General features: G+C 34.6%; 1 protein-coding gene across 4 annotated transcripts in view; it reads left to right on the top strand.

Moving 5' to 3' along the window:
* fra (neogenin protein frazzled) overlaps nucleotides 1-26,279 on the top strand; it is a 265,834-nt gene that overhangs the window by 201,015 nt on the left and 38,540 nt on the right. For all 4 annotated transcript variants that reach the window (XM_076410982.1, XM_076410983.1, XM_076410980.1 and 1 more), the window contains exons 2-3: nucleotides 3,745-3,913; nucleotides 17,774-17,910. In XM_076410982.1, coding sequence (XP_076267097.1) covers nucleotides 3,745-3,913; nucleotides 17,774-17,910 — 306 coding nt within the window. The remainder of the gene's footprint in view (nucleotides 1-3,744; nucleotides 3,914-17,773; nucleotides 17,911-26,279) is intronic.

Genomic DNA, 26,279 nt, shown 5'->3' with positions numbered 1-26,279 from the left:
TCGTTCGTGTCTTTGGGAATGCCGCGGAAATAGCTCGGCTAGGACGGATATTAGTTTTTTTTATTGTTTTTAATACCCCAATAAATTTGATTGAGACGAGATGATCGTTTAAGAGTCTTTAATGGTTAAGATTATATTGAATATTGAAAATAAATTTGCACTTATTATTATTATTTATTGCAATTATTATTATCTTGTTTTCTTATTTCATGTACGGTCCCTTTCTTTAAAATGAAGTAATCCTATGGTCTAGTGGCACTGTGGCCGAAATTCGACCACAATGTATTAAATTAATTATGTTTCTCTCGTAATAGAGTAATAAGACTTGTAGCGACTTTGAGGCATGTCGAATTTTACATCCTGGAATAACGGTCAATAAAGAACCCAGAAATATAATCCCAGATGTTGAACACGGGCGGGGTGCCAGCAGCGCCAACTAGAACCAGACAACGAATAGCTGGCGGCAACCCCGAGACGTTTATCTGGAATGTTATTGAAGGGTATTTCGGTCATTTCAGTACTCAACTAGCGTTTGGTTTAGACGTGCCACCATTGACTGCCCAAGCCTAGTCAACAGGTAACTCCGCTGCCATCCGTTTTATTATTTGTATTTTTCACATTTTTTTTATATTGCCAATAAGTAACGGTCACATAATGTAAACACCACTGTTTCATTTCGTTTTACCTCCATTCACCGAGCCACATCATTTACCCTAAAGACTAACTTAAAAATTATATGTTACTAAAACTTGTTTTCACAGTATTTTCGATCATAAAGTAATAAATGTCTGTTTTCTTTCAATAATTTACATTGTATTAATAAGTGTAAATTACTACGCTACTAAACATTAAACAGAGTAAGAAGAATCATAAGTAAGATCATTTTCAGAACTGTAACTTCAGAGCATCAAATATAAGTATACGTGATCTTTCTTCACTTTTATCTTATAAACATAAGTATGGAATAATAAACGAAATACGTTACTGATCTGAAAGAAAAATATTAAATAAAGCGTGTAGCAGTGTGAAACATTGTGGAACTCCTGCGTCAATTGTTTTCCGGCTGGAGAGGGTATCTTTGATCTTTACCGGGAGCGATCGTTCTGACAGAAATAATTTGATAAGAACCTTCGTACCAAATCTTTTCAAAGGGTTTGGTTAGATCCAAGATGACTGCCCCGAGTCTTCCACATCGGTTGAAAGCACAGTCGATTTTTGATGGGCCTGATTAACCTCTCAATGTTTGGTACGGAACTCGAATTGCTCATCTGGAATGATATCAGATTTGTTTGCCTTCGCAAAAACTTTGAGAGCATAGAGAATTGCTCTTTTAGCTAGCTTAGCTAGATGGAACTTAAACGGCTGATATATCTATAGTTAGAAGGTGATGACTTGGCTGCTTTTTGGGGAAAACTGCGATAAGTGTTGCAGCTTTAGAATTGAGCTGATAATATTAGTTAATTCGTCGAACTGTTTGTAGTAGAGCTTGAGTTAGGCTACCCAGGTATGGTCGAAACCCGGGGTCTTCTTGTTCGGAATTTTGCTGATCATTTGCGTGGGTGTTTTAAGAGTAAGTAGTAGATAACTTGAAGGCACTTGAGAGTGAACCGAGTTGGCCTTCCTGATGATTTTGTCGTTTTCAGCGACGTTTATCGAGATAAAGTAGAAATATAACCAGAAAATACGGCCATGATCAAGCCAACATGAACAGTAATCAGAGCGAATTACAAGCTGTGTCAGTAAATCTTTTTCGGTTTTTCCTATTGATTGCTTCTATAAATTTTGCCCATCTCTCAGGCATTTTATGGATGGCATTCCAAAAGAACAATTTCTCCTTTACCACCATCGAGACATTTCTAACTTCTTCGAAATCGTCGAAGTGTTCTTCTCTGCAAGCGCTGGTCTCGATGCGAAAAGGTAGTTGAATGGAGCCAGGTCTGAAGAGGTTTTGCTGTATGAAACGGCCAGTTATCATGCTGCAATATCCTTATCCTATCTTTGAGCGTACTGTAGACGTTCTCCGATCACAGCACAGTTCAAATTGATCATTTGTTGTCAGTAGCGATTAGTATTGTTTCTTCAGGTTAGTATTAACAGTTCCTAATATACGACATAAATTTGGTCCCACCAGACACAGAGCATGGTCTTGCGATCAAAACGATTCGGTCTTGCAGTCAGTGCTTTTTTCGCTTGGTATTTTCGAGGTCCATTTTACATCACCCGTTATCCGATGCCGAAATGATTTTATACATATTTTTATACCTTTGAAGCAGCATTTCATTAACAAGTTTTCGATTTTCCAGTAGCGGATCGGAATCTATCTAGGACATTTTGATAAGTCAGTGACTTTTTGAATTTGACGCACAATAACTTCAAATGCATCACCGCTGCTCTCAATTGTCGTCTAATAATAGACTCCAAGCTCCCTCTAAGAAGCGCCCAACAATAATTATGCAATTCAAAATTTTCAAATTCTCGGTCTACCAGGATATTCTTTGTTTTTAAGAAGTTCTTTGTTTTCAAAGACTTTCAGCGGCGTTTTTCTTTTGATGAAACAAAAAATTAATGTGTACCGAAAATGTACGTTTTCAGATACAAGAATCGATATTTTCAAAGAATTCTATATCGCTGTTAATTTGGCGAAATATAACTTGTATCGTTTTGAAGTTAATATCACTACAAGCATTGCGTACTTACGACTGTTATAAAAACTGCGAAGTAATTACCAACACCTGATACATCAGTGTTCAATAACGACTGCTATAGTGATGTTATAAGCGACAAAAAATATCGATATATCCTTATTTAAAATAATATATATTATAAATTTACTACCCTGACGACTAAAAAGAAATCCTTGCTCTGGAAATTATATCGGGTTTAAAAATATCGTTATAATTATAGATATATGTTATATCCCTGCATTGCAAACGCTATGTTATGCTGTGCAGCGATATTTTTTATCGTTTGATGATTTTCTCTTCATTTGTACAGTACCACACCCCACTTATACACTTTAGAATTCATAATTTATATTAAACTCATTCTTACTAACAGCATACTGACGTCAAATAATGCCAACTAGCTTTTTGGCGACAATTTAAATCTTGGAAACTGAAAAAAAAATCCTGAATAACGTTATTTTCTGCAGAAAACAAGAATATATCCTGAAGAAATAAGAAATCCATTATATTATAGAATCATTTTCACAGGATCAAAAGAAGTAATTTTTTAACTATAACTTTCACTACGAAAATACAAATCATTGAAATGAATCTGAAACGCTAAATAGTTTCAAGTCGTAATATAATTTGTCTAACGAAAAAATTAATGCATTATCAAATTTAATCAAATTATGCAAATTTAATGCCAGTTCAATCTCTAGTGATTTCGTTCAATGTTGAGATTCTACGATACAAGACCCAGACAACAAGGAGAAATTAACGCATTTACATGATAACTATGTATTCCTTTATGTTTACTAGACGCTCTTAGTATCACGTCTTCAATTTTTCTCAAAAATTAAATATATGTAAATGTTGTCAGACAGTAGCGCATTTGCCACATTTAAAAAAAAATAATGGACTTATTTTTTTATATATACCTGTAGTTAGGCGTCATTCCGGGTGTCAGAACTAATTGATTTTAGTTTCAGATGATGGCGATAACTAATAGATTTAATTGAATTTTGAAAAATTAATTGAAAAATACATTCAAAATCTAATAATGCATTTTTGTTTGTAGGACATGCGGTACTGGAATTTTCGGTGGAACCCACCGACACTGTAGTAGAAGCAGGGCAGTCGGCCGTGCTGGATTGCGTGGTCAAGGCCTCGCACCACCAACAAAGTGTCCTCATACAATGGTTAGACCAGGATGGTTCAAAATTAACCTTTTTAAGTGATCTATATAGGTAAGTTATCTAACTAGACGGATTTGAGAACTATGTCATTTAAATTATATAGCAAGACGAAGCAAAAAAATAAGCAAAACAAAACAATAAAAATAATAACAATTCAAAAACGAAAATTAAAGTCATTGTATAAATTAAAGTAATAAGAAACACAGCCAATGTTGCAACGATGTTGCTCAAGAAGTGGCAGCTCTATAAATAAGTTTATTTAAATAATTACTCTTGCCGTGCTATTAATCCTGCTTGCTCTTCCCTGGTCTGTTGACAAAAGTTGTCCATCCACTGATTGAACCTTGATGCAAGGTTCAAAGAATAAAATGTCATATAGTCACATATCTTATTGCATTAATCATTAAACGGCTTAATATTTATCAATGCTTTGAAATGTTTACAAATGTACTGCTAATAATACATAATTTCATCTATTTGTCCTATATATACTTAGTTTCATATTAACAGGTTTTATTTTTAGTTAGTCCTAACTCTCAAAAGATGCGTGTTTAAATTTGACAGCTATCGAATCATTAGTTTGTGAATTATAGCATTTTAAGTGAAGCTTTTGTTATTGTCAAAAAAATTGATAAAAAGGAATTTCTTCTGTTGATGAAATGTTGCTTTTTGAAGGGAAAAAATACAAGCAAAAACTTGGCTTGATGCCGAGTTTCCGGACACTGCCCCAGGAAAATCAACCATCAAGGATTGGTGTGCTAAATTTAGACGTGGTGAATAGAGCACCGAAGACGGTGAATGCCCAAACGAGATTCTTGCCGACGAAAACATTTAATAAATAAATTGAAATTGAGTGAAATAGCAGACACTCTAAAGATATCAACTGAACCCGCTCCAAAGCGTGGGAAAACGCAACAGTCGGCAGGCAAGGTTATGGCGTCAGCATTTTTGGATGCGCATGTATTAATTTTCATTGGCTACCTTGAATAAGGAAGGGCCATCAACAGCGACTATTACATAGAGTTATTGGACCGCTTGAAGGACGAAACCGCCGAAAAACGACCACATATGAAGAAAGAGATAGTACTGCTTCATTAACACAATGCACCGTGTCAAAACTCCACGAAATGGGCTTCGAATAGCTTCATCATCCATGGTATTCTCCAGATTTGGTCCCCAGCGACTATTTCCTGAGAAATTTTCGTTGAATGAAAAGATGACTGACGAAACTGAGGGCTATTTTGAAGCAAATGACAAATCGTACTGCAAAAGTGGTATCGAAAAGTTGGAGGGTTGCTATAATCAGTGTATCACCCTTGAATGGAATTATGTTGAATAAAAAAAAACTAATTTTGCCAAAAAAATGTGTTTTACTATGGTAGGCTGGGGACTTCGATTGACCTGTTAAACCCTGCATATTTTCATTGCGTCATATTCATATAGTCCTTATCTTTTATTCATATATCTCACCTAAAATATATATTACACTCTTCGATCTCGCCTTGCAGGTAGTTCACCTTTAGTTTATCTTCTATGTTTTTCCTTTATCCAATACTTTTTACTTTGTCCTAGGTCCGATGTGTCCCAATTAAAATTCTATGAAACTATTTAATAACTATTAATATTCTAAGCAATATTCATCTTAACCCATAATGCACAAATTAACGTATTACCTGTAATATTAGGTGAGTGATTTGTTAAGAAATGCATTTAGTAATGAAACCTCAAATTAATCAAAAGTCAATACCTAAGTCAATATAAAATTTACAGATAAATCTTAACAATCTTAAGAATTACCTTTAATATAATGATATACTATGTCTCCAGAACCACATATCAATTAATAACAGTCCTTAAGCAAGAATAGTTTTTCTTTTTTTCTTTTTCTTCGCCAGACATCAAATTAAATTAATATTATGATTCCGAAAATCCAAATATCTCGCAAGTAAAGAAGGCAGTGGGGATGAAATTTTTACAGTGTCGGATTTTTCTTTCACGGTTGTATATACCTTATAAAACGGACACATTAATTTGTTTTCTTTTCAAAAAAATGTTAAATATCAAACGTGACCATATTATTCTTAATCGTTTTCTATCCAAATTTGCCATTTTAGGGTAAATGATGTGGCTCGGTGAATGGAGGCTATATAAAAAATGTGAAAAATACAATTAGATAAAACGGATGGCAGCGGTGTTACCTGGAGACGAGGCTTGGGCAGTCGATGGTGGCACGTTTAACCAAACGATGGTTGAGCACTGAATGAATGGAAATACCCTTCAATAACATACCAGATAAACGTCTCGGGGCTGCCAGATATTCGTTATCGGGTTCTAGTTGGCGCTGCTGACACCCCGCCCATGTTCAACATCTGGGATTATATTTCTGGGTGTTTTGTAGATTTCTTCAAATGCGGCCGTTTTTCGACGATTTCGTCCTTCAAACGGTCCAATAACGTAATAGTCGCCGTTGATGGACCTTCCTTTTTCAAGGTAGTCAATGAAAATTATTCCATTCGCATCCCAAAATACAGACGCCATAACCTTGCCAGCAGACTGTTGCGTCTTCCCACACTTTGGAGTGGATTCATCGTTTGCAGTCCGCTCGGATGATTGTCGATTGGACTTCGGAGTGAAATGATGGAGCCATGTTTCATCCATTGTCACATATCGACGCAAAAACTCGGGTTTATTACGCTTGATCATCTTTAAACACTGCTCCGAATCATCAACGCGTCGTTGTTTTCAGTCAAAAGTGAGCTCGCGCGACTCTCACTTTGCCCAGAGCTTTCTCATGCTCAAACATTCATGAATGATATGATGTACATATTCAGTTGATATCTTTTAGAGTTTTTGCTATTTCATTCAATTTCAATTTACATTTTCATTCAAAATTGTCATTCAAAATGAATGAATGGAAATACCCTTCAATAACATCCCAGATAAACGTCTCGGGGTTGCCGCCAGCTATTCGTTGTCGGGTTCTAGTTGGCGCTGCTGACACTCCGCCCGTGTTCAACATCTGGGATTATATTTCTGGGTATTTTGTAGACCGTTATTCCACGATGTAAAATTCGACATGCCTCAAGGTCGCTACACCATAACTCTTTATTAAACGCAACAATACGGGAATAAATAATAACGGAAGTAACAGAAAATACTGGTTAAAATTAGATAACTGCGTTTAATAATGTATTAATCACTCACTTTCCATTTTAGTGTCGTCTGAAATGTAAAAAACAAACATTCACTTTATTTTAACGAACACTATCCTTTATTTTATTTTATGAACTTTTTAAAAATACTTTTATATCCAGATGGATTCGATCCTAGTACGTTATTGTCGACGAGTTAAACTCTTAACCCACACGGCCACCCGTTGGGTTTGTTTATATATTTGGTGTCACCGATCTGATGGCTATACCAGGTTGCTTGATTTGGGCGTTTTTCGTTTTATTGGAATATATTTATTTGTATCTGATATTACATAAAAATATTAGGCCTAAAAATTCTTCCTCTATATAAGCTTTAACCGTGCCAAAGTTCACGCCTCCAGGTGCCCCCGTTATCTTCTTAAAGGGAGGCAAACTTTTCGCTAAACCGATTAATTTATAGTTAAAATGAGATACATCAATGGCCTTTTAACATTGAAATATTGTTGTTGTCATGAGATGAGTATGAAACAGAGCGAGAGAAAAACGAAGAAACGATATTCAATAACAACGTTCCCGTGGTCTCGTGCCACCTTTATTTATAGTCCCGCCATGTAACCAAAGCCGCTGCGAAACAGATCAAATATAAACAAACGACAGTCGGCGGCAAAGAAGAAAAAAGAAACTCTCCTCGCGGGACCGGTAAAAAGTGATCGTTTTACTTGGCGTCGGCCGCTGGGTAGACGGCGTCACACGTCCGCCTGTCAACCGAACTGACGGCCGAAGTAAAACTCGCTTCTTGTATTTCGTGTTTTACGCGTTGCTTCCATCGAACGAACGAACCGGACCACTTTGAAAACCAATATCCAGTCGGCTCTGGTAACGGCCCGTTTGGATATGATGCCCGCCGGTACGTTTCGGGATTTATGTATCAACGGGAGCAGGAGATGTGACAGCTTGAAATAGTTGTTTATTTCCATCAGCATTTAACTTCGTTATTTTTTACTCTGGTTAGACGGCGACTAGACAAGTCATTTTCTCTGTCATACTTAAGATATTTTGCAGTTAAAAATTATCAGAAATTGTCTTTTGTTTCAATCATAATCGGAATCTATCTAGGACAGTTTGATAAGTCAGTCACTTTTTGAATTTGACGCACAATAACTTCAAGTGCATCACCGCTGCTCTCAATTGTCGTCTATTAATAGACTCCAAGCTCCCTCTAAGAAGCGCCCAAAAATAATTATGTAATCTCACTAAAATACTAAAATAGTTTCTATTACTTACCAAAAAGCAAACCCAACTTAGCATTTTTCTCGCTAATTCTTGTTCTAATAAATGATAAAAAAAAACTGCAATGGAAGTGTGAGCCACGGAAGTAACATGGACCAGTGGAATAACCTACCATCGGTGGATTACCGACGAACGCTATCGCTATCGCTACTATTTATCTGGGCCACACGACCGTGCTTTACTATCTCCTTCAAACACCCACGCGGCTCTCCACTACCCCCGTGTCTGTTTAAATCGTCTAAAACAAAGCTCGTATTTAAGTGATTTCGCTGCACTTAGTCCAGCGCCCTATGTGATATCAGATATCTGCATCGGAATTTTACGCGACTTTCGGCCAATTAATAATAACAATATTAATAACTGTGACTATGTACGTGGTCTTTAATTTAATTAATGTGAAGAAATTTTTTAAATAACAGGTCAATAGAAAAGTCCCCGGCCTACCATAGTAAAACACATTTTTTTTGGAAAATTATTTTTTTTATTTAACATAATTCCCTTCAAGCATACACTGATTATAGCGACCCTCCAACTTTTCAATACCATTTTTGTAATACGATTTCTCCTTCGATTCAAAATAGGCCTCAGTTTCGGCGATCACATCTTCATTCGACGAAAATTTCTTGCCATCGAGCATTCTTTTGAGATCTGAGAACAGGAAACAGCCACTGGGGGCCAGATCTGGAGAAAACGGTGGATGAGGAAACAATTCGAAGCCCAATTCATGGATTTTCGCGATGGTTTTCACTGACTTGTGATACGGTGTATTGTCTTGATGAAGCAGCACTTTCTTTTTCTTCAAATGCGGCCGTTTTCCGGCGATTTCTTCCTTCAAATGGTCCAATAACGTAATAGTCGCTGTTGATGGTCCTTATGATGATGAAAATTATTCCATGCGCATCCCACATACAGACGCCATAACCTTGCCAGCCGACTGTTGTGTTTTCCCACGCTTTGGAGCGGGTTCATCGTGTGCAATCCACTCGGATGACTGTTGATTGGACTTCGGAGTGATAATGGAGCCATGTTTCATCCATTGTCGCATATCGACGCAAAAACTCAGGTTTATTACGCTTGATCATCTTCAAATACTGCTCCGAATCATCAACTCGTCGTTGTTTTCGGTCAAAAGTGAGCTCGCGCGGCACCCACTTTGCCCAGGGCTTTCTCATACCCAAATATTCGTGAATGATGTGATGTACACATTCAGTTGATATCGTTAGAGTGTCTGCTATTTCATTCAGTTTCAATTTACGCTCATTCAAAATCATTTTTTGGATTTTTTTAATGTTTTCGTCGGTAACAACACTTTTTAGGCGTCCACTGCGTTCACCGTAATGGTTGATTTTCTTGGAGCACTGTCCGTAAACTCGGCATCAAGCCAAGTTTTTGCTTCAACTGTATTTTTTCCCTTCAAAAAGCAAAATTTTGTCAACACGCGAAATTCCTTTTTATCCATTTTTTTCACAATAACAGAAGTTACTCAAAATTCTATAATTCACAAAGTAATGTTTCGACAGCTGTCAAATTTATACACGCGTTATTATACGAGGGTTAGGGCTAACTAAAAAACATGGATTTAATTCTAATAGCGCCATCTATGTGTCAGGCCAAGAACTTTTCAATTGACCTGTTATTCTGGCGAAGAAAAGCTAGAGTTTAAAGGAAAAAGTAGACCATAGCCAGATATTATTATTGAGTAATCTGTTTCAAATAAAAGGAAAAGTTATTACACCCGTAAATTTAAAAGAGACATTTGTAACAAAAGTGAATGGATTTGTGGATGTAACAAAAAAATGCGTTGTACTGTTTTCCCTGCTTCCGTTTTGATGGTCACCGGTCACAATAGGGGTCACTAATTAGAGCATATAAGCTTGAAAATAAAAAGACATGAAAACTCCAAAATCAACGAATATTATGGCTCAATTAGAATCTGCTATTGGATACAGAGACATAATGAAAATGCCAAAGAATAGGTACATTTTATCAAAAATTATAAATTGCGTTAAATTTTATGGAGCGTTTGAATAAGCTCTTAGGGGACATGACGAGAGCGATACTTCCCAGAATTCGGGGTATTTCGTGGACTTATCAATTTTTCGACTGAACTAGATAAAGTGAGTACCTAGAGAATGCTTCAGTATTTAAAGGCACCTCCAAAGAAATAGAGAACTTTACAGTGTATGCTTTGAAGTTTGTCATGAACAAATAATTGAGGAAAATAATAATTCTTCATTTTTGGCGATCATGGCCGATGACAAAACTGATATTGCTGCAATATCTCAACTGGTAGTTATTTTTAGATATGTTAGCGATCGTGAACCAATTGAGCGTTTTTGAAACTAACTTAGTTAAACAATTTTAAGCGTTATAAATCCCTTAATTTAAAATTCACCCAACAAACTGATCGCACAAAACTATGATGGAGCAGCATTAAATAAAAAGTATTCCTTTGCTCACTATGTACCCTGTTATGCGCACCAATTAAACACAAATAAGCAAATACTTGTATTTTTTTGGCAATTTAAAAAACATTCCTGGCTTTTTTATAATTCACCCCGAGTAGAAGGGTTAGAACTTTAATATACAGACTATTATTGTTGTATACGAAAATAGAAACTATCTCATTGACTGTATGGATGAAATTGAAAATCAATTCTCCAACAAGTGTGTAGTACAGCAGCCTTTGTTCGCCATATATTAAATAATCCGATCTTTCATTTTTGGTTAACTTTTTTCCATCATGTGATGCCCCACGTAAATATATTTTTTAACCAACTGCAGCAAAGAAAAATTGAACCTACTGGAATAAGAGTCGCTTTCGATAATTTTGAAAACAATAATATTCGAAGTTCGAAATAATATTCATAACATAATTAGTGGACCATCAGATATAATAAATCATAGGCTACCAAAAAATAAACGCAAGCGTCCAGGCAACAGTAAATTTGATCACCGTATTTCTGCTTTAGAGGTGTATGATGTTATAATTAATTGTGCAAAAGATCGATTTCATTTTAAAGAGCATCTAGTAGTTACGTCACTTTTCTGTTCGGAACGCTTTGGAGAGCATTGCGGTAGATTCACTTCCATATGTTCCTTTTATCCCACACTTGATAAAAAATGATTACGAACTGAACTGTCAGTTATTTATTCAAGAAATGATTGCTGAACATTAAATGTAGCACTACTTCTTCTAAAATTTTTAATATCAATCTAGCAGACCCGTTGAAGGAGACTAGATAATTATTAAAAATCTTAGTAACAACTCGCCGAAAGGTGTTTATCAACACTAAAGCCCATCAAAATGTTTGTCAGAAATTCAATGACCGAATTCCGATAGTTTCACATAGCATTCATTGATTTAATACACAGTAACACCATCTGTTGTAGACCCTTTAGAATGAATTTATGGTCCCACTAAAACCACTTATAAAAATTGGATGTATCAGATCCGTTATTTATTACGCATGTTATGTTCAGAAACTGATTATAGTAACATTGGTTCAATGACAATATTTTAGTAACAGTTATTTTCATAATTTGTAAACAGCTAATCGTATTTACTCTTGTTTTGAAACTCCCTGAATATGTTAAAAATTACAGGATATCGGTGCCACCAATTGCGAAATTACATTAGTTTAAAGAACATTGTCTCAACAATTCCATGGCTGGATAACGTCACAGTTGGAATTCCTAAATCCAGAAAGGATCGGGGGATAGCAAACCTGCTATCTTCTCTGATCTGCCCTTCTAGCAGTCTTCCCATCTCTGTCAAAGCATTTGCTTTTTTTAATTATTTAATTATTACATTGTTATACTAGTCGTTTCCGTCTAACCTACAATTTGTCTTTATGATAACTTAAATCTAGGTATCTAACTAGGAGGACCCATCGGCCTTATCTCAGTCTCTGGTAAAATAATGTTTATACATGTCACTGCTGTATTTTTTGTTATATGCACCTCACTACACAACACTACACAAGATCAGATGGTTATGATGGTATCCAAGATCTGCTATATTTCAATATACTCGTGAGAATGCAGTCTTGCCTCATGCCCCCTTGCAATTCTCTTGATTTCTTGACTGACTGTGGGTATTTGGAGGTCTCGATGTAGGTAATCAGTCCTATAGTATTTGGGTGCGCCCACAATTTCTCTCAGGAATTTGTTCTGAAAAATTTGTATTTTATTTATGTTACTCTTTGCAGAACATCCCCATAATTGAACTCCGTATGTCCATATAGGTTTCAGTATTTGATTATATATTAGCAATTTATTATATACTGATAATTGTGATTTTCTTCCAATTAGCTAGTACATTTTCATATATTTCAATTCCAGTTCTTTTCTTTTCTTCTTTATATGTTCCTTCCAGCGAAGTTTTACATCAAGATTCATTCCTATATATTTAGCGTTGTTGCTATATGGAATGATAGTATTATTTAATGTTACTGGTGCTTGTACGATCTGTTCATACGTGAACTGCACATGTGCAGATTTACTTTCATTAATTCTTATTTCCAAGCTTGTGTCCAATTATTTATATTGTCACTTGCCTGTTGTGATTTTCTTGAGGCTTCTTCACTATTGTTTTCGACAGCTATAATCGCAGTACCATCAGCAAATGTAGCCATCGTAATATTCTCCATTTATGGTATATCACAAGTGTAGAGTAGATAAGCGTTGGTCACAGTATACTTCCTTGTGGTACACGTGCTTTAGCTTCTTTTATTGTAAAGTAAGCTTCTTCTTGTTTAACTATAAGCATTCTGGTTGTAATGTATGATTTTAATAGTTCGGTGTGTTGTTTTGATAGCATTTCCTGTAGTTTATGAACAAGGCCTTAATGCCAAACCTTATCGAAGGCTTGTGGTACATCTAAGAATATAGCTGAACATACTTTTTTACTTTCATAGGATTTTTCAATATAATCTGTTATTCTGTGGACCTGGTCAATTGTTGAGTGCTTGTTAATAAACCCAAACCGGTGTGTTGGTATTAGTTTTTTTCTCTCTATGATCGATTTTATTCTTGTCAACAGGAGTTTTTCAAAAACCTTAGATATTATAGATATTACTGGCAGTAGTGATAGAGGTCTGTAGGCTTTTATTTCGTTTGGTGACTTCGCAGGTTTTCGGATTATTATAATTTCCGCCATCTTCCAAATCAAGTTGGTGAGTTTTATAATTCCCTTTCTTGATAGTTTTTGCAGTAATTCTCCTGTTATTAAATCGTAGCCTGGTGATTTCCTGGGGTTAATGTCAGTTTTAATAACTTTGGTTAGCCCTTTAGGCGTGAGCTAATTTTCAGCTTCTATGTCAAACCAGGCAAATTATGTTCAATATTAGTTTCGTTTGGTTTGAAGGTTTTTTTCTGGATATTTAGCAAGTGCTTCTGCTTTTTGGTGATTGTCACGTGCCCAATTCCCACATAGGTCTCTTATAGGTGGACTGTTTAGACATGAGCGCTTTAAATATTTTGTAGCTTTCCAGGGTGAGTAATCAGTTTCTTTTTCATGTGTTCAATTTCTCAGATAGTCATTTATGGTTCTGTTTTTAATTTCCAGTATTTCCCTTTTCAGTCTTTGGGTTATATTGTTTAAACTATTTTTATTTTCAGGCAATCCCACATAACCCGGTCCATCTTGTCACTCCGGGGCAAGTCTCCGCGACCAGGTATGCGTCATGCATTCCACCGCCTGGTTTTAAGCCAGAACAACAAAAAACAACATTGAATAATTTCAGTACAGAGACGATTTAATTTCCCAAACGAATGTTTTCGTCTTAATAGATGAACGACATTTTAATTTGAATAATAACCGTCCTTTAAAATTAAATACTAAATACTTTAATATTCAAGCCTAATGAAGACACGATAAATACGTTATAAAATAAGAGCGGCGCTGTGTCGGATTTGAATTTAATACCTTAACGCCCTGGGATCGCTTAAAAGAATATATGTCAGATTCGGGCGTGAAAATCGTGAAATTTTAATCAGATAGGTTTTACCGGAAGAAACACCGAGAGACTTAACACCGTAGAGAGATAATGAAGTTTGTGCCGTCTACTAAACATTTCAATCAGATTTGTTTACAAGAGAACGTCAGCGGAGGCCCCATCGCGAACTGTACCGCTCTGAATCCGATTAGGCTCACCGCTCCATCCGTAGACCCTGATATACGATGGGCGTCCAAGAACTAGTGTGCTATAGGATACAATAAAGATCATGTCATACGTTGTCTTACTCTTTGCACAACCTTCAATTTATTTAGTCTTATCATTCAAACCGCATCAGTTAATTGATTGATTGAGATTATTGGTTTAGAATCTCCCTAACGCTTTAATCTTTTTTAGAGATCACCAACACATGCCAAAACACATTAAAGACAACCGAGGCTAAATACCTTCCGTTAGTTGGGCGTTCCAAGAAGTTCCAAAGCAATAAGATAATTAACAGTTACGATGCTTAGAATTAAAAAAAAAACGACTAGGCAGATCAACAACCAAACCTACCTAAATATCTAATAAAATTTTGCATATATAAAAGTAATCCTAAAGTGCAGCTATGTACAAGTTAAAATTGTACTTTACAACACAGTCCGATTTCTTTGAGCAAAAAATTTGGGCAGGTTTTGAGACAAGAACACATCCTTCAATGAATCAGGTCTTACATTGACATATTCTCAATCGTTTAAGTAATCTTTTTTTTGTCTTTTCATAATATGAGTCTGATGTGGGTGTAATGGTACAAATTATAAAATTATTCTTTTTTCCATGTACTTCTTGCAAGCATTTTGCCTGATGGATTAAACTTGACACAGCTCAAAAGACTTAATCCCCTCTCTTGTTGCTATCAAAGATACTACTACAGTATATGTATTTAGTCGATGACGATTATCTGTTTTGAGATTCTTAAGAACACTACATTTTCGCTCAACTGATGCATTTGAAAACGGCAATATCAACATAAGGATATCACAATTTTTATGTTTGGCAACACCTGTTCTCTCGCGGCGTTTTTAATCGCTTCAGCACCCGCACTAGTGATTTAATTTGTATATACAGCGAATATGAAAGATCGCTAAAATCGAATAGCTTGATAATACCGGACGTCAATGTAATATAAAATTCTTAGTATGTTCTATAGAAACCTACAATACCACCACTAGGTACATTTTCATCTGTTTTAAAATGTTCTATACTTTCTCCAACTTTTAATCCAATGTATGTTTCGTCTAAATCTAGAATTGAAAATATGTTAAATTACTAAATTCATTTTTAGGAGCGTTTTCAAAATATTTTTACCTTAGATTTCAATTTGTAAAAAAGGGATGTTTCTGATTGATTGATAGTTATTGAAGCTAATTATCAGTAAAAGTGCGTAAGATGTGAAATCTAAATATATCTCAGTGAATTGGTTGCTTATTGTAATCAAGCGTATATTGGATAGTTCTCGATGGATCAAAAAAGACTGTTTCTGTCGAACGGCCTATAATGGAATGTACTACTGTAGCACAAGGTTATAGCGAGAGCAATCGAGTTTAAATTTATCTCCACTTCAAACAAATAACTCTTAAGGCTCTTTAAATTTTACTTATCTACATGAACTTCCACTGATAAAAACATGTAATAGTATTCTGAGAGATGTCTTCTAAGATGAGAAAATCTTATAAAAATGAACAATAACATTTTATAGAATTCAATTATAGTATTGAAGCATGGAGAGTCTTGAAAAATGGAGGGTCCTTCGATATCCATAGGTAACTCTAAAAATGTTTTGAAATAATTTATGGTATTTAGAGCTCTTGTAAAAGTGTTCTGAACCGGGCTGCCGATATTATATTTAGATGAGATGCCAAAATCCCCTCAGTTTCCCCTCATTACGCCAATCTCCATAAAATCCCCATTCAACATAAGGTTTCCCGCAGATTCAGGTATTCCCCATAAGTTGGCAATGCTAATTTTAGGTCAGTTTTACCTTTTCATTATTCTTAAATGAGTTTGCTTATCTTCATCTAATTTGTAGATTGACAATTTAGTTGAAGATGTAGCAACGGTAATAATGGAAAGAGTTCATACGCATAAGTATACAAAAATAGTCGTATCACAGATGTTGAGGTTTATGTATTAGCTCTTCTCGTTATCCCAAATATTCAACAGTAGGAGACTGTAGTCAAATGTTAAATACATGCGGCATTATCAATTGGCCTCGTTTGAAATATTTAACGAGATTAAATATTTTTATAGTGAAGAAGTTAACAATCATACGGTTATTTAAATAGTAAAGCGCTATGGCTTGTTGAGTATATCTAAGAAGCTGAACTTGGATGACCTTTTGGTGGTGTTTCCATAAATATTTAGATTTGCTATTCGAAACAATCACAAAACACTCGAATTTCATAGAATGTAATGTATTCAAGCTTAGTCCTAAAGAGCTAACACAGCAGTACAAGTTGAATTGAAGCAAAGATATTATGTAATAAACAAGCTTATTTGTTCACTCCTAACAACGTAAAAGGAAAGGTGAAAACATTATTTGGTTCGAGAAATGTCAGGATATTTTGTAGGATTAAAAACTGATGACAGAAAGCAAGGATTAGGATTTTACCGACAAGGAAAAGCATCCCAGTCAGGCCAGTAATCAAGCTCGATAAGACCAGACATCTTCTGAGATCATTTCTACGTTGGTCACTCGTCAGTCGGTAGGCTTAAGTCAGGGCCTGTAATCAGAAGTCCACGTTAATTAGTGAATCCAGTCCAGACTAAACACTAGTTGGTAAAAAGGAAACTCTTGGATAAAAAGATATAAATAATCAGTATAAAAAGTACAGAGATAAACTTTTACGCTTAAACCTCTAAAAGAACTCAATTAGGCTTAAGTTCGCGCACTGAACATTGTTGTACTACAAAGCTCAATTTAATATTAAATTAATGTTACTAAAATATGTAAGTATTGTCAGGAAAAGTATGTTAAATAAAATAGTATTTCAGATTTCCATGAAAAAAAAACGATTTAATTATATTTAAATAATAGTTCCAGCAGCAAACACATAATTATTTGGAAGATCATTGTTTGCCTTATTGCTCTAAAATGATCAGATACTTTACGTGTTCTTTTTATTGTGGAAGTAAAATATGAGAAATCATAACACCCCCTCAGTTTTTTGCACATATGTACAAAAGCTTAAAAATATCCATTCAAAGTCAATGGAAGGGAGAAATCGAGTAAATATTTTATGAATGTATTCCATATATTATATACCCTCGCATGAACATGATGTTTAATTTTAATAACGCATAGTACATATGTGTGTTTAGTTGACTTATTTTCTGGACGTGCCTCGTATGTAAGGTGGCATAGCTCGACCCAACAAATTTAATTAAATCTGAGTCGACTGATCTCGCGTGGCAGCTGACGGCAGGAGGCGCAGGAAGACGACGTTTTAAAAGGCGTCTTTTAATTACAGGTCTCAGCTTACCAACGGGTCCCTTTACATCAACAGTGTCGTGGAGGAACAGAGGCTCACCGGGACCTATCAGTGTATGGCGACGTTGCCCAACGTAGGATCGATAGTCAGTCGTACAGCCAAACTGAGTATAGCAAGTAAGTTGTCCTTTATTATGTTTTTCTTTTTCAGATTTATATAAGTTTCAATGGGATTCGTCTTTTTATAAAGGATGTAAGTCATCATAGAGTAAAAGAGAGAACTGGAGAATAGTTTCATATAGTCCACTTACTAGATGGTACTTTGATCGCTATTCAAGGAATTCGATTAGTTATAGGCACCTCTAAAGAGAAGATTCTGTTGTGATATATACATTTTTATATTATTCTTACCCAGGTTTATTGAGCAATATTATTCAAATACAAAACCAAATTTAATTTCTGAAACATATATATTAAAATAAAATTCCCTAAAAATATTAAATATCTTCCAAATAAATAGAAAATTACATAATTTTTTATTTTTTATTAATTACATCTTACATTCGATATGCTTAGTACAATCTTAATTTACAAATTAATTTATTACTACTGTTCTGTTATACGTGCATTAATATACAAGCAAGTCGTGTACGGGATTAACACATCAGTATGTATTTCTCAAATTAAAATAAAACTAATCTATTTAAGCTAAAATTAAAAATACACTTATACACTAAACTACTTCGTGTGGTTTGGTTCGCTTCAATCTTCTGATTTCTTGCGTGTTATCCAGTAGCCGTATTGCTTCCACGTTGGTGTAATTTAGCAACCTTGTTTCATGTTTTAGGGCGAAATCTTGGATCACTTCGTGTATCCATTTGATTCTGAGATCATGGTGCAGTTATTCGTTGGTTACGTAGCGATAAGCATTGGTAATTAATCGTAGAAATTTGTTTTGGGTGCATTGGATTACTAATTGGTTTGATGTTTTAGTGCAACCCCATATTTGCTCTTCATAGGTCTAAACAGGCTTTATAATTGACTGATAACCAATCTCATGGAGTTTAGATTAAGTTGAAAGTATCTTTCGCCTAACCACTACAGTTGCTTGACTTTGAGTCTAATTTGTTCTGATTTTTGTTTCACATGATGTTCCTATATCTACCATCGAGATATATTCCGAGGTATTTAGCTGATTCGTCTTGAGGAAACGAGCATCCATCAAGTGATATAATTAAGGTTTTGTCAATTCGCCACAATTCAAAATTAACATGGATAGATTTAAAGCTATTAAGCTGTATTTTCCAGTCTCTAGTCCATTTTTAAATCTTGTTGACCGCTATTTAACTTGTTCTATAGCCTTAGACAGAGATACATCTTTTGCCATTATAACTGTGTCGTCAGCATATGTTCCAAGTACTGTTTCTTTTATTGTTGGGATATCAGCAGTATAGAACAGATATAGAAATGGTCCCATGACACTTCCTGGTAGAACTTCAGCCGAAATGGGTTTAAGTGTTGAGAATAAAAAATTACATAATGATAAACAATATTATATAACAAATAAAATCAACTCGAAAAATATACATATAAAAAGAAATAGGTTTTTCCTAGGAAAACGGTGTGATCATTTACTTGACTCCTGTCCATCTGGGTACCTAACACTTCTTAGATTGAGGATCATTTATAATCTAGTAATATTGATTATAATTTCGTCACAAAAACATTTAAAAACACCTTCTATAACAAATGGAAGGTAACTACGTAACATAAATTCAAATAAACATATAAAACTGTTCAAAAGAAGGATTTCAAGGCAATCTAATTAGTAGATGCTGCGAAAAAATCTTCAAGGTCACCAAGTCTTGGTCTATCAAGTTAAATATCTAATTACTTACTCTATGGAAGTTAACCTTTTTGTCATTATTATTATCAAAATGGTGAGAGTGACGACTTGATGGTGCGTCGATCCCCAAGTGATAACATCAGGAAACTTAACAAAAATAAATAAAACGGAGGTTTCCCTTCGATATTCTTTATCCATATATGCTCTTGTTATGTTGTTATATTTACTTGTTATCACCTTCAATATACTAGGTTCAATAAGTTCGCGGGAGTCTAGAAGTCATAGAATACGGTACGTAATAAGTTTAATGAATAAACTGGATGTTGTTGATTTTAGCGATGATTTTTAATAAAATACATTTTTTTATTAAATAGTATTGTTTAACAGATTGAAAAATGTTTTCAGTAATATTGGACGAATTTAAATCACTACAAAAAACTAAAAGCCTTTCGCACTAAACTTTATTATATTTATAAAATCTGGATGCTATAACTTGTTGAGAATTTATTTGTACACTTTCTTGTAGTGGTCTTCGAAATAGCCAATATATGTTTCTATATTTGATATCCAATTCTTTTTTTCTTTTTCACGTAAGCTTTGCAGTATAGATTCGTGTACAGTATAATTTCCTAATATTTTACTGTATCACTACATAGAACTTGGATATTATTTGTACTAAAAAGGTATATTGATTTTTTTTATCCTTTTAATTAACGTGGAAAAATTTAGTCTCATTCAGTTTGAGCCACCATTTATTGTTGAAACTGTTAGTTTTGTTTGACTTGCCAAGTTACTGCTGCTTCTTCATGATCTTTACCGCCCAGTTAACAAAAGTCGATGATATTATATTATATTGCAACACAGGAACATTATCGTTGTGTATTAGGTACTAGAACGGTTTCAAGACAGAAGAAGAGGGCTCCAGGCACTACCTTACAGCACTCCCCACTTTCGTAGGCACTCGTATTTGACCTGCGAAGCTCTATGAGAAATAATAAGGCTTTAATAATTCTGCACATCGTTTGAGCAACATCTTGTTTAATTTATATTTAAGTCCTTATTTAACTCTTCTTTTCTTCATAGAAATCTCTCATTCTCATGTTGTAGCTCAAGGACCTATTCTAATACTTGACATTTTTACTTCTTCTCTTATTGCTAAATTCATATATTAATGTTTATATATATACATTAATATAATTTCTGTGGACTTACGATTATTTGACATTGCGTAAATTGTATATATTATCAATTAGTTGCTTCAATCAACTCAGCACTTCCAACTCTCAATCTTCGAGCTTTTTAGCTCTCAAAAGGTTAGCTTTTTGAGCTAACCACAGCGCGTTTTACTAGCTCTATTAAAATCACTATTTACAAATAGTCGAAACACATTTTAACGATGGTGGATCAACATTCTTCATTCTTTAAATTAAACTAAAAAAATAAAACTTCACGCAAATGATTTTTTCTTCGTCATAATTTAATACAGTCCATACATGTGGAAGTATAAGGTCATCAAAACATGATAAGACATCATCGGCAAAGAGGAATAGTGGGCGAAATAAAGTTAAATGACAGAAACGGGCGAACATTAAAAAGGATTATGGCCAGAAACCTTGAAACTAACACGACAAAATTAACAACGCGAGCACCGCAAATGTGTCCAAGAATGTCAGTCTTGGAAGGGCTGCCATTGCGAAACCTTTTATAACGGAAGCCAGCGCTAAGTTGCAAAAAAAGTCATAAAACCTAGACACTTGATAATTGGAAGAATATGATATGGTCAGATGAATCATCGTCTACATTGTTGCCTAGAAACAGCCGGGTTTATGTACGGAGAACCCCAAAAGAAGCCTACAATCCGGTCTGCCTACTTCCTACAGTCAAGCATGGTTCTGTTATAGTTTGGGTGGCAATATCGTAATATTCAGCTTGTCCTCTCATTCACCTCACTGACCTGCGATTACTGCGAGAGAAATTCTAGCTCCGCTGCCAAACACTACCATTTTCCAAGATGATAACAAACCCATACACACACCCAATAAAGTTCAGTCTTGATTTAGGGAACATCAACATATCATCGTACATATTCCCTAGCACAATCGCCAGATCTTGAAATAGCTGAACCGTTGCGAGGAGTTTTAGAATAGAGAGTGATGAGTATATTTCCATCCCCAACATCATTAAAACAGTCAGCGAATGTTTCGGTACAAGAGTGGGGTCAGATTTCATCCGAAATTATTCAGCCAGTATTCCATGAAAATATAGACTTTAATCAAGTATACAAATCGTCATAATTACCATTAAAAATACTAATTGACCATATGAAGGGCAGATTGTGGAACTGGATAAAAGAAATTAAAAAATGTATCTCTCATAATAACTTCAGTTCTTATATGATCGTAGGGAATGTTACTGTCACCAGGTAAAACTGATAACTCTTCCTTGATCTCCTCACATCTTACAAGTAAAAAAATAATCAGTCGGAAAACAAAAGAACATCCAAATTTAACAAAAAAATCAAAGCTTCTTGCGAAAGAAAACATCATCCTGTCAGAACCAAAGCAAAAACAATTTTTTTCCAACCCGCAAGCGTTTACTCTGTTTACATTTTCAACAAGGAACAAAGTCGGACTAAATAAATAAAAAAAACGGGTTTTTCTCTTCTTCTTTCCACGGACTTGACGGAAAATAAACGTGGCCGCCGTCAGCTGATTCACTAGACGATCAAATCTCCCGAATGCTGTCGCTCCCATTCTTCCCGTTCGTTATACTTAGCCGCGATGATGGTTATAAATAGCGTTGGGAACTATCGACTGAAAACAGTCGAAATAGTCGATAGTCAAAAAGCTAGCGACTGAATATAGCAATTATTATTTTAAAACTAATCAATCATTCTATCAATCTATTAATAAACTAATAAATAAGTAATTACTAATCTGAAATCATAAAACTTTATATATTACATATAAATCTATGTAAGCATAAATTGGGTACATTTTTGTCAAGGTCACGGCTAGGACGACAGAGCCAGAACGTTAAAAATCAGTCAAATGAAACTAGTAGAACTAACAATAGTAACTAAAAGTACACGACAGTCACAGTAGTCAGTAGTAAATAGTAACAAAATCAGTCGGACCGAAAATAGCGACTGAACTGACTCTTAAATAATAATGCATTGTATTTTCCTTGTCATTAAGTCATTAGGGTGTCGTTGATAGTTCTATGTTTTGTTTATTTGATCCAGGTCTGCTTTTGTTAACAAAATTAATTATTTCAAAGTATTACGGTACGTTGTTTTTAGATCTTAGCAAAATGCTGTCTAATTTCTTGTTCTCTGATTCTCTGAATTCCACGTTCTTCGACTTTTACTTTCAACAAATTCTAAAGCCATTTCTGACATAGAGCAGGATCCCTAGGAACGCAGGATATTCTATTTGAAATAGTACTGCATCCAGGCACGTGACATCTGAGATGTCTTAAGATTTAAACAAATCATTTTATCTAAAAAAGAATTATAATGACACAGTTAACAAAATAAGAATATTTAACACGAAAGTTTATAAGTTTGCTTTGTCAGTCACGTTAAAAAATGCTCCAATTCGAAAGAGACGCTTTCAACAAAAGCTTTGTCAAAATAAATTAAACCAAAATTCTTTGTATATAAATCAAATTTCTATAAGAAGCATAGAATTACCAAAAAGTCCATAATATCCAGTAACTTTTTGATTATATGCACCAAATATAAACATACATACACTATGCCTTCTTATTTTTTAGAATAGCCTTCTAGAAACAGAAACTATCAAATTTCAGCTTTGCTACCAAATTTATACCTCGAGCCACATAACGGCAAATTAAGAAACTAAAACACTGTATTGCATGTGCCCATTTAAGATACCCTTCTAAATCAGACGACAGTAAAAAACCTCGCCATACTAGCTAATAAGAACGCTATACAAGTTTCTATTGGCTAGGACTGCACATGTGCACTTGTTCTAATCTAACCTGACAGTTTTCACAGCTCGCGTCCTTTTCTACCACAGTCTTAGTTGTGCTTAGGTGTCTTTTTGTTGAAATAATATAATTATTTCATAGGCAAAATTAGCAGCAGATAATGCGAAAATAAGTGTATAAGGTTTAGGGTAAATGATGTGGCTCGGTGAATGGAGGTAAAACGAAATGAAACAGTAGTGTTTACATTATGTGACCGTTATTTATTGGCTATATAAAAAATGTGAAAAATACAAATGATAAAACGGATGGCAGCTTGGACAGTCGATGGGGGCACGTCTAAACCAAACGAGGATTCAGCACTGAATTACCGAAATACCCTTCAATAACATCCCAGATAAACGTCTCGGGGTTGCCGCCAGCTATTCGTTGTCGGGTTCTAGTTGGCGCTGCTGGCACCCTGCCCGTGTTCAACATCTGGGATTATATTTCTGGGTATTTTGTAGACCGTTATTCCACGATGTAAAATTCGACATACCTCAAGGTCGCTACAAAGGTATGAATTATTAATAAAATATTATCATTTTATAACACTAATTTTGTAGATTGTTATGGAATAAAGGATATATTTTTATGTTAAATTATTAAGAAACAGACCTTATTTGAAGGTAGTCGTCCGAAAATAGCGACTAAAACTAAAACTAAAAAGTAGTCAATTACTAAACAGTGGATAGTTCCCAACGCTAGTTATAAATGTAACGCTGGCTTTATTAAATTTAATTTACGAATGTTGGTCCTGTTTAATGCTGTAAATTTGTCCTGGGCACGATTAAACGTCCGACACGATCGCGATGTGCGCGTGTGTCCTCTCTCTTCCTTTTGCCTATTATTAGATCGAACGCGGTCCGGATTTACTCTTTGTCTGATGCGTGCTGGACGTCCTAATTTAATTAATTATTTCCACAGCTGTAAATTGAGTGGCTGTAATAAACATCGTTGGCGAAACTGGCACACGTTTACGACCGACATTACACTGAACAGTACAATAAAATCCGTGTTTTATCGATATTTTATTGGACGTTTTGTCATCGTAGAAATGATAGTCCGATGTATGCGTTTTCCTAAGAGACGGCTTCAATCGGGATGATAACAGTAATCAACAATCACAAAAAAATTGCTTTTATCAAATGAATAGGATCAATAGATTTATAAATATCCATTTATTTTCATGTTTAGGCCTAGAACGATAATTAATTTGATGAGATATAGCAAGAAAATATAGTAACCAATAAGAATTACGTCAGTGTTGTCAGTAACGGATACTGAGATGTCAGAAGCGACAAAATATATACGTAGTCCTATAAGTAACACATGGGCTGAAAAGTCCTGAGCGTAAGAAAGAAAATGCGTTTTTTTGCGTCCAAAATTGGCTTTATTCATCAACGTAATCTCCATCAAGAGCCACACAATAATTCCAGTGCTGCTCTAACATTTCAATACCCCTTTTGTAGCAGGTTTTATCTTTTGTCTCAAAATAGGCATGTCCGCTCAGTTGACGATCATTTTGATTCGGGAGTGAAGTGATAGATCCATGTTTGATTCATTATTAGATATCCACACACTATATCAGAATCATCAACACGTTCTTATTTTTAATCAACAATGAACAAACGCGGCAACCACTTTGAACAGAGCTTTCTCATAGTCAAATGCTCATGTAATATAAAAGCAACAAGTTCTTTTGATATATACGATGTTAGCTAACTCACGTAACTTTACTTTCGATCATTCAAAACAATTTTGTGGATTTTTTTAATGTTTTCTGGTGTTACCACCTCATTTGGACGTCCACTGCGTTCTTCATCATCGGTGTCTCTACGACCACGTTTGAAGTCAGTAAACCAACATTTTATTGTTATTTCTGATTGAGCGGTGTCCTTATAACACTTTTTAAGCCATTGCTGCGCTTAAACGGTTTTTCCCCGTCAAGAAGCAATGTGAAATTATTTTGAAGATAACAAAAGTAATGCCACTCTTAGCACAATAACTCACAAATTTATGAGTAGAATATTATGAAATTTTAACGGCTTTCTTTTGAAATTTAGTACTAACTGAAAAGTGGTGAATGCAATAAAACTAGCACCATCTATGTGTTAGGCTTGGGACTTTTCAGCCCACGTGTTATTTTGTTTAAATAAATTTAATTATAAAACAATTGAATTTTACAAAAAAAGATCACGATTTTTTGTCCCAGACTAAATATTATCCAGTAGTAATAACCATTAATTATTATTGGCAACACTACATTCTTTCGATAATTAAGTAATATCTATATAATATTATTGTTAATATTTTACGAGAGAGAAAATAAAGCCTTTTTTTTTGAATTTGAAAATGAAATGAAATGAAAATTAAATTTGAATCTTTTAATAATTTTGAACAAAATGTTTACACCATGAAAATAAATACCAAATGCACAAATAACATAACATTTTCATCAATATATCTTTAGTTGAACTAGATCAGTAATCAATGTTTAATATTGCTATAATTATGTCGCAGGAAAAAACAGCCTTCTTTATATTGAAAGGTCGCCTTGTTTTATTTATTTATTACTAATCTGTAAGGCCATAAATAGTCAACAATCGTATATAACAGACTACTTCTAACGTTACCTCTAGGGATCTAACTAATTCAATAAATTTTAGAGAATACGGAACATTTTTTTTTACTTCAACAAGTACTTCAG

Source organism: Rhynchophorus ferrugineus, unplaced genomic scaffold (assembly GCF_030347505.1).
Source record: "Rhynchophorus ferrugineus isolate W39M unplaced genomic scaffold, kcgeb_rfMv2 rfM8, whole genome shotgun sequence".
Lineage (NCBI taxonomy): Eukaryota > Metazoa > Arthropoda > Insecta > Coleoptera > Curculionidae > Rhynchophorus > Rhynchophorus ferrugineus.
Note: the sequence above shows the minus strand (reverse complement) of the source record. Positions and strands in the feature narration are given on the sequence as shown.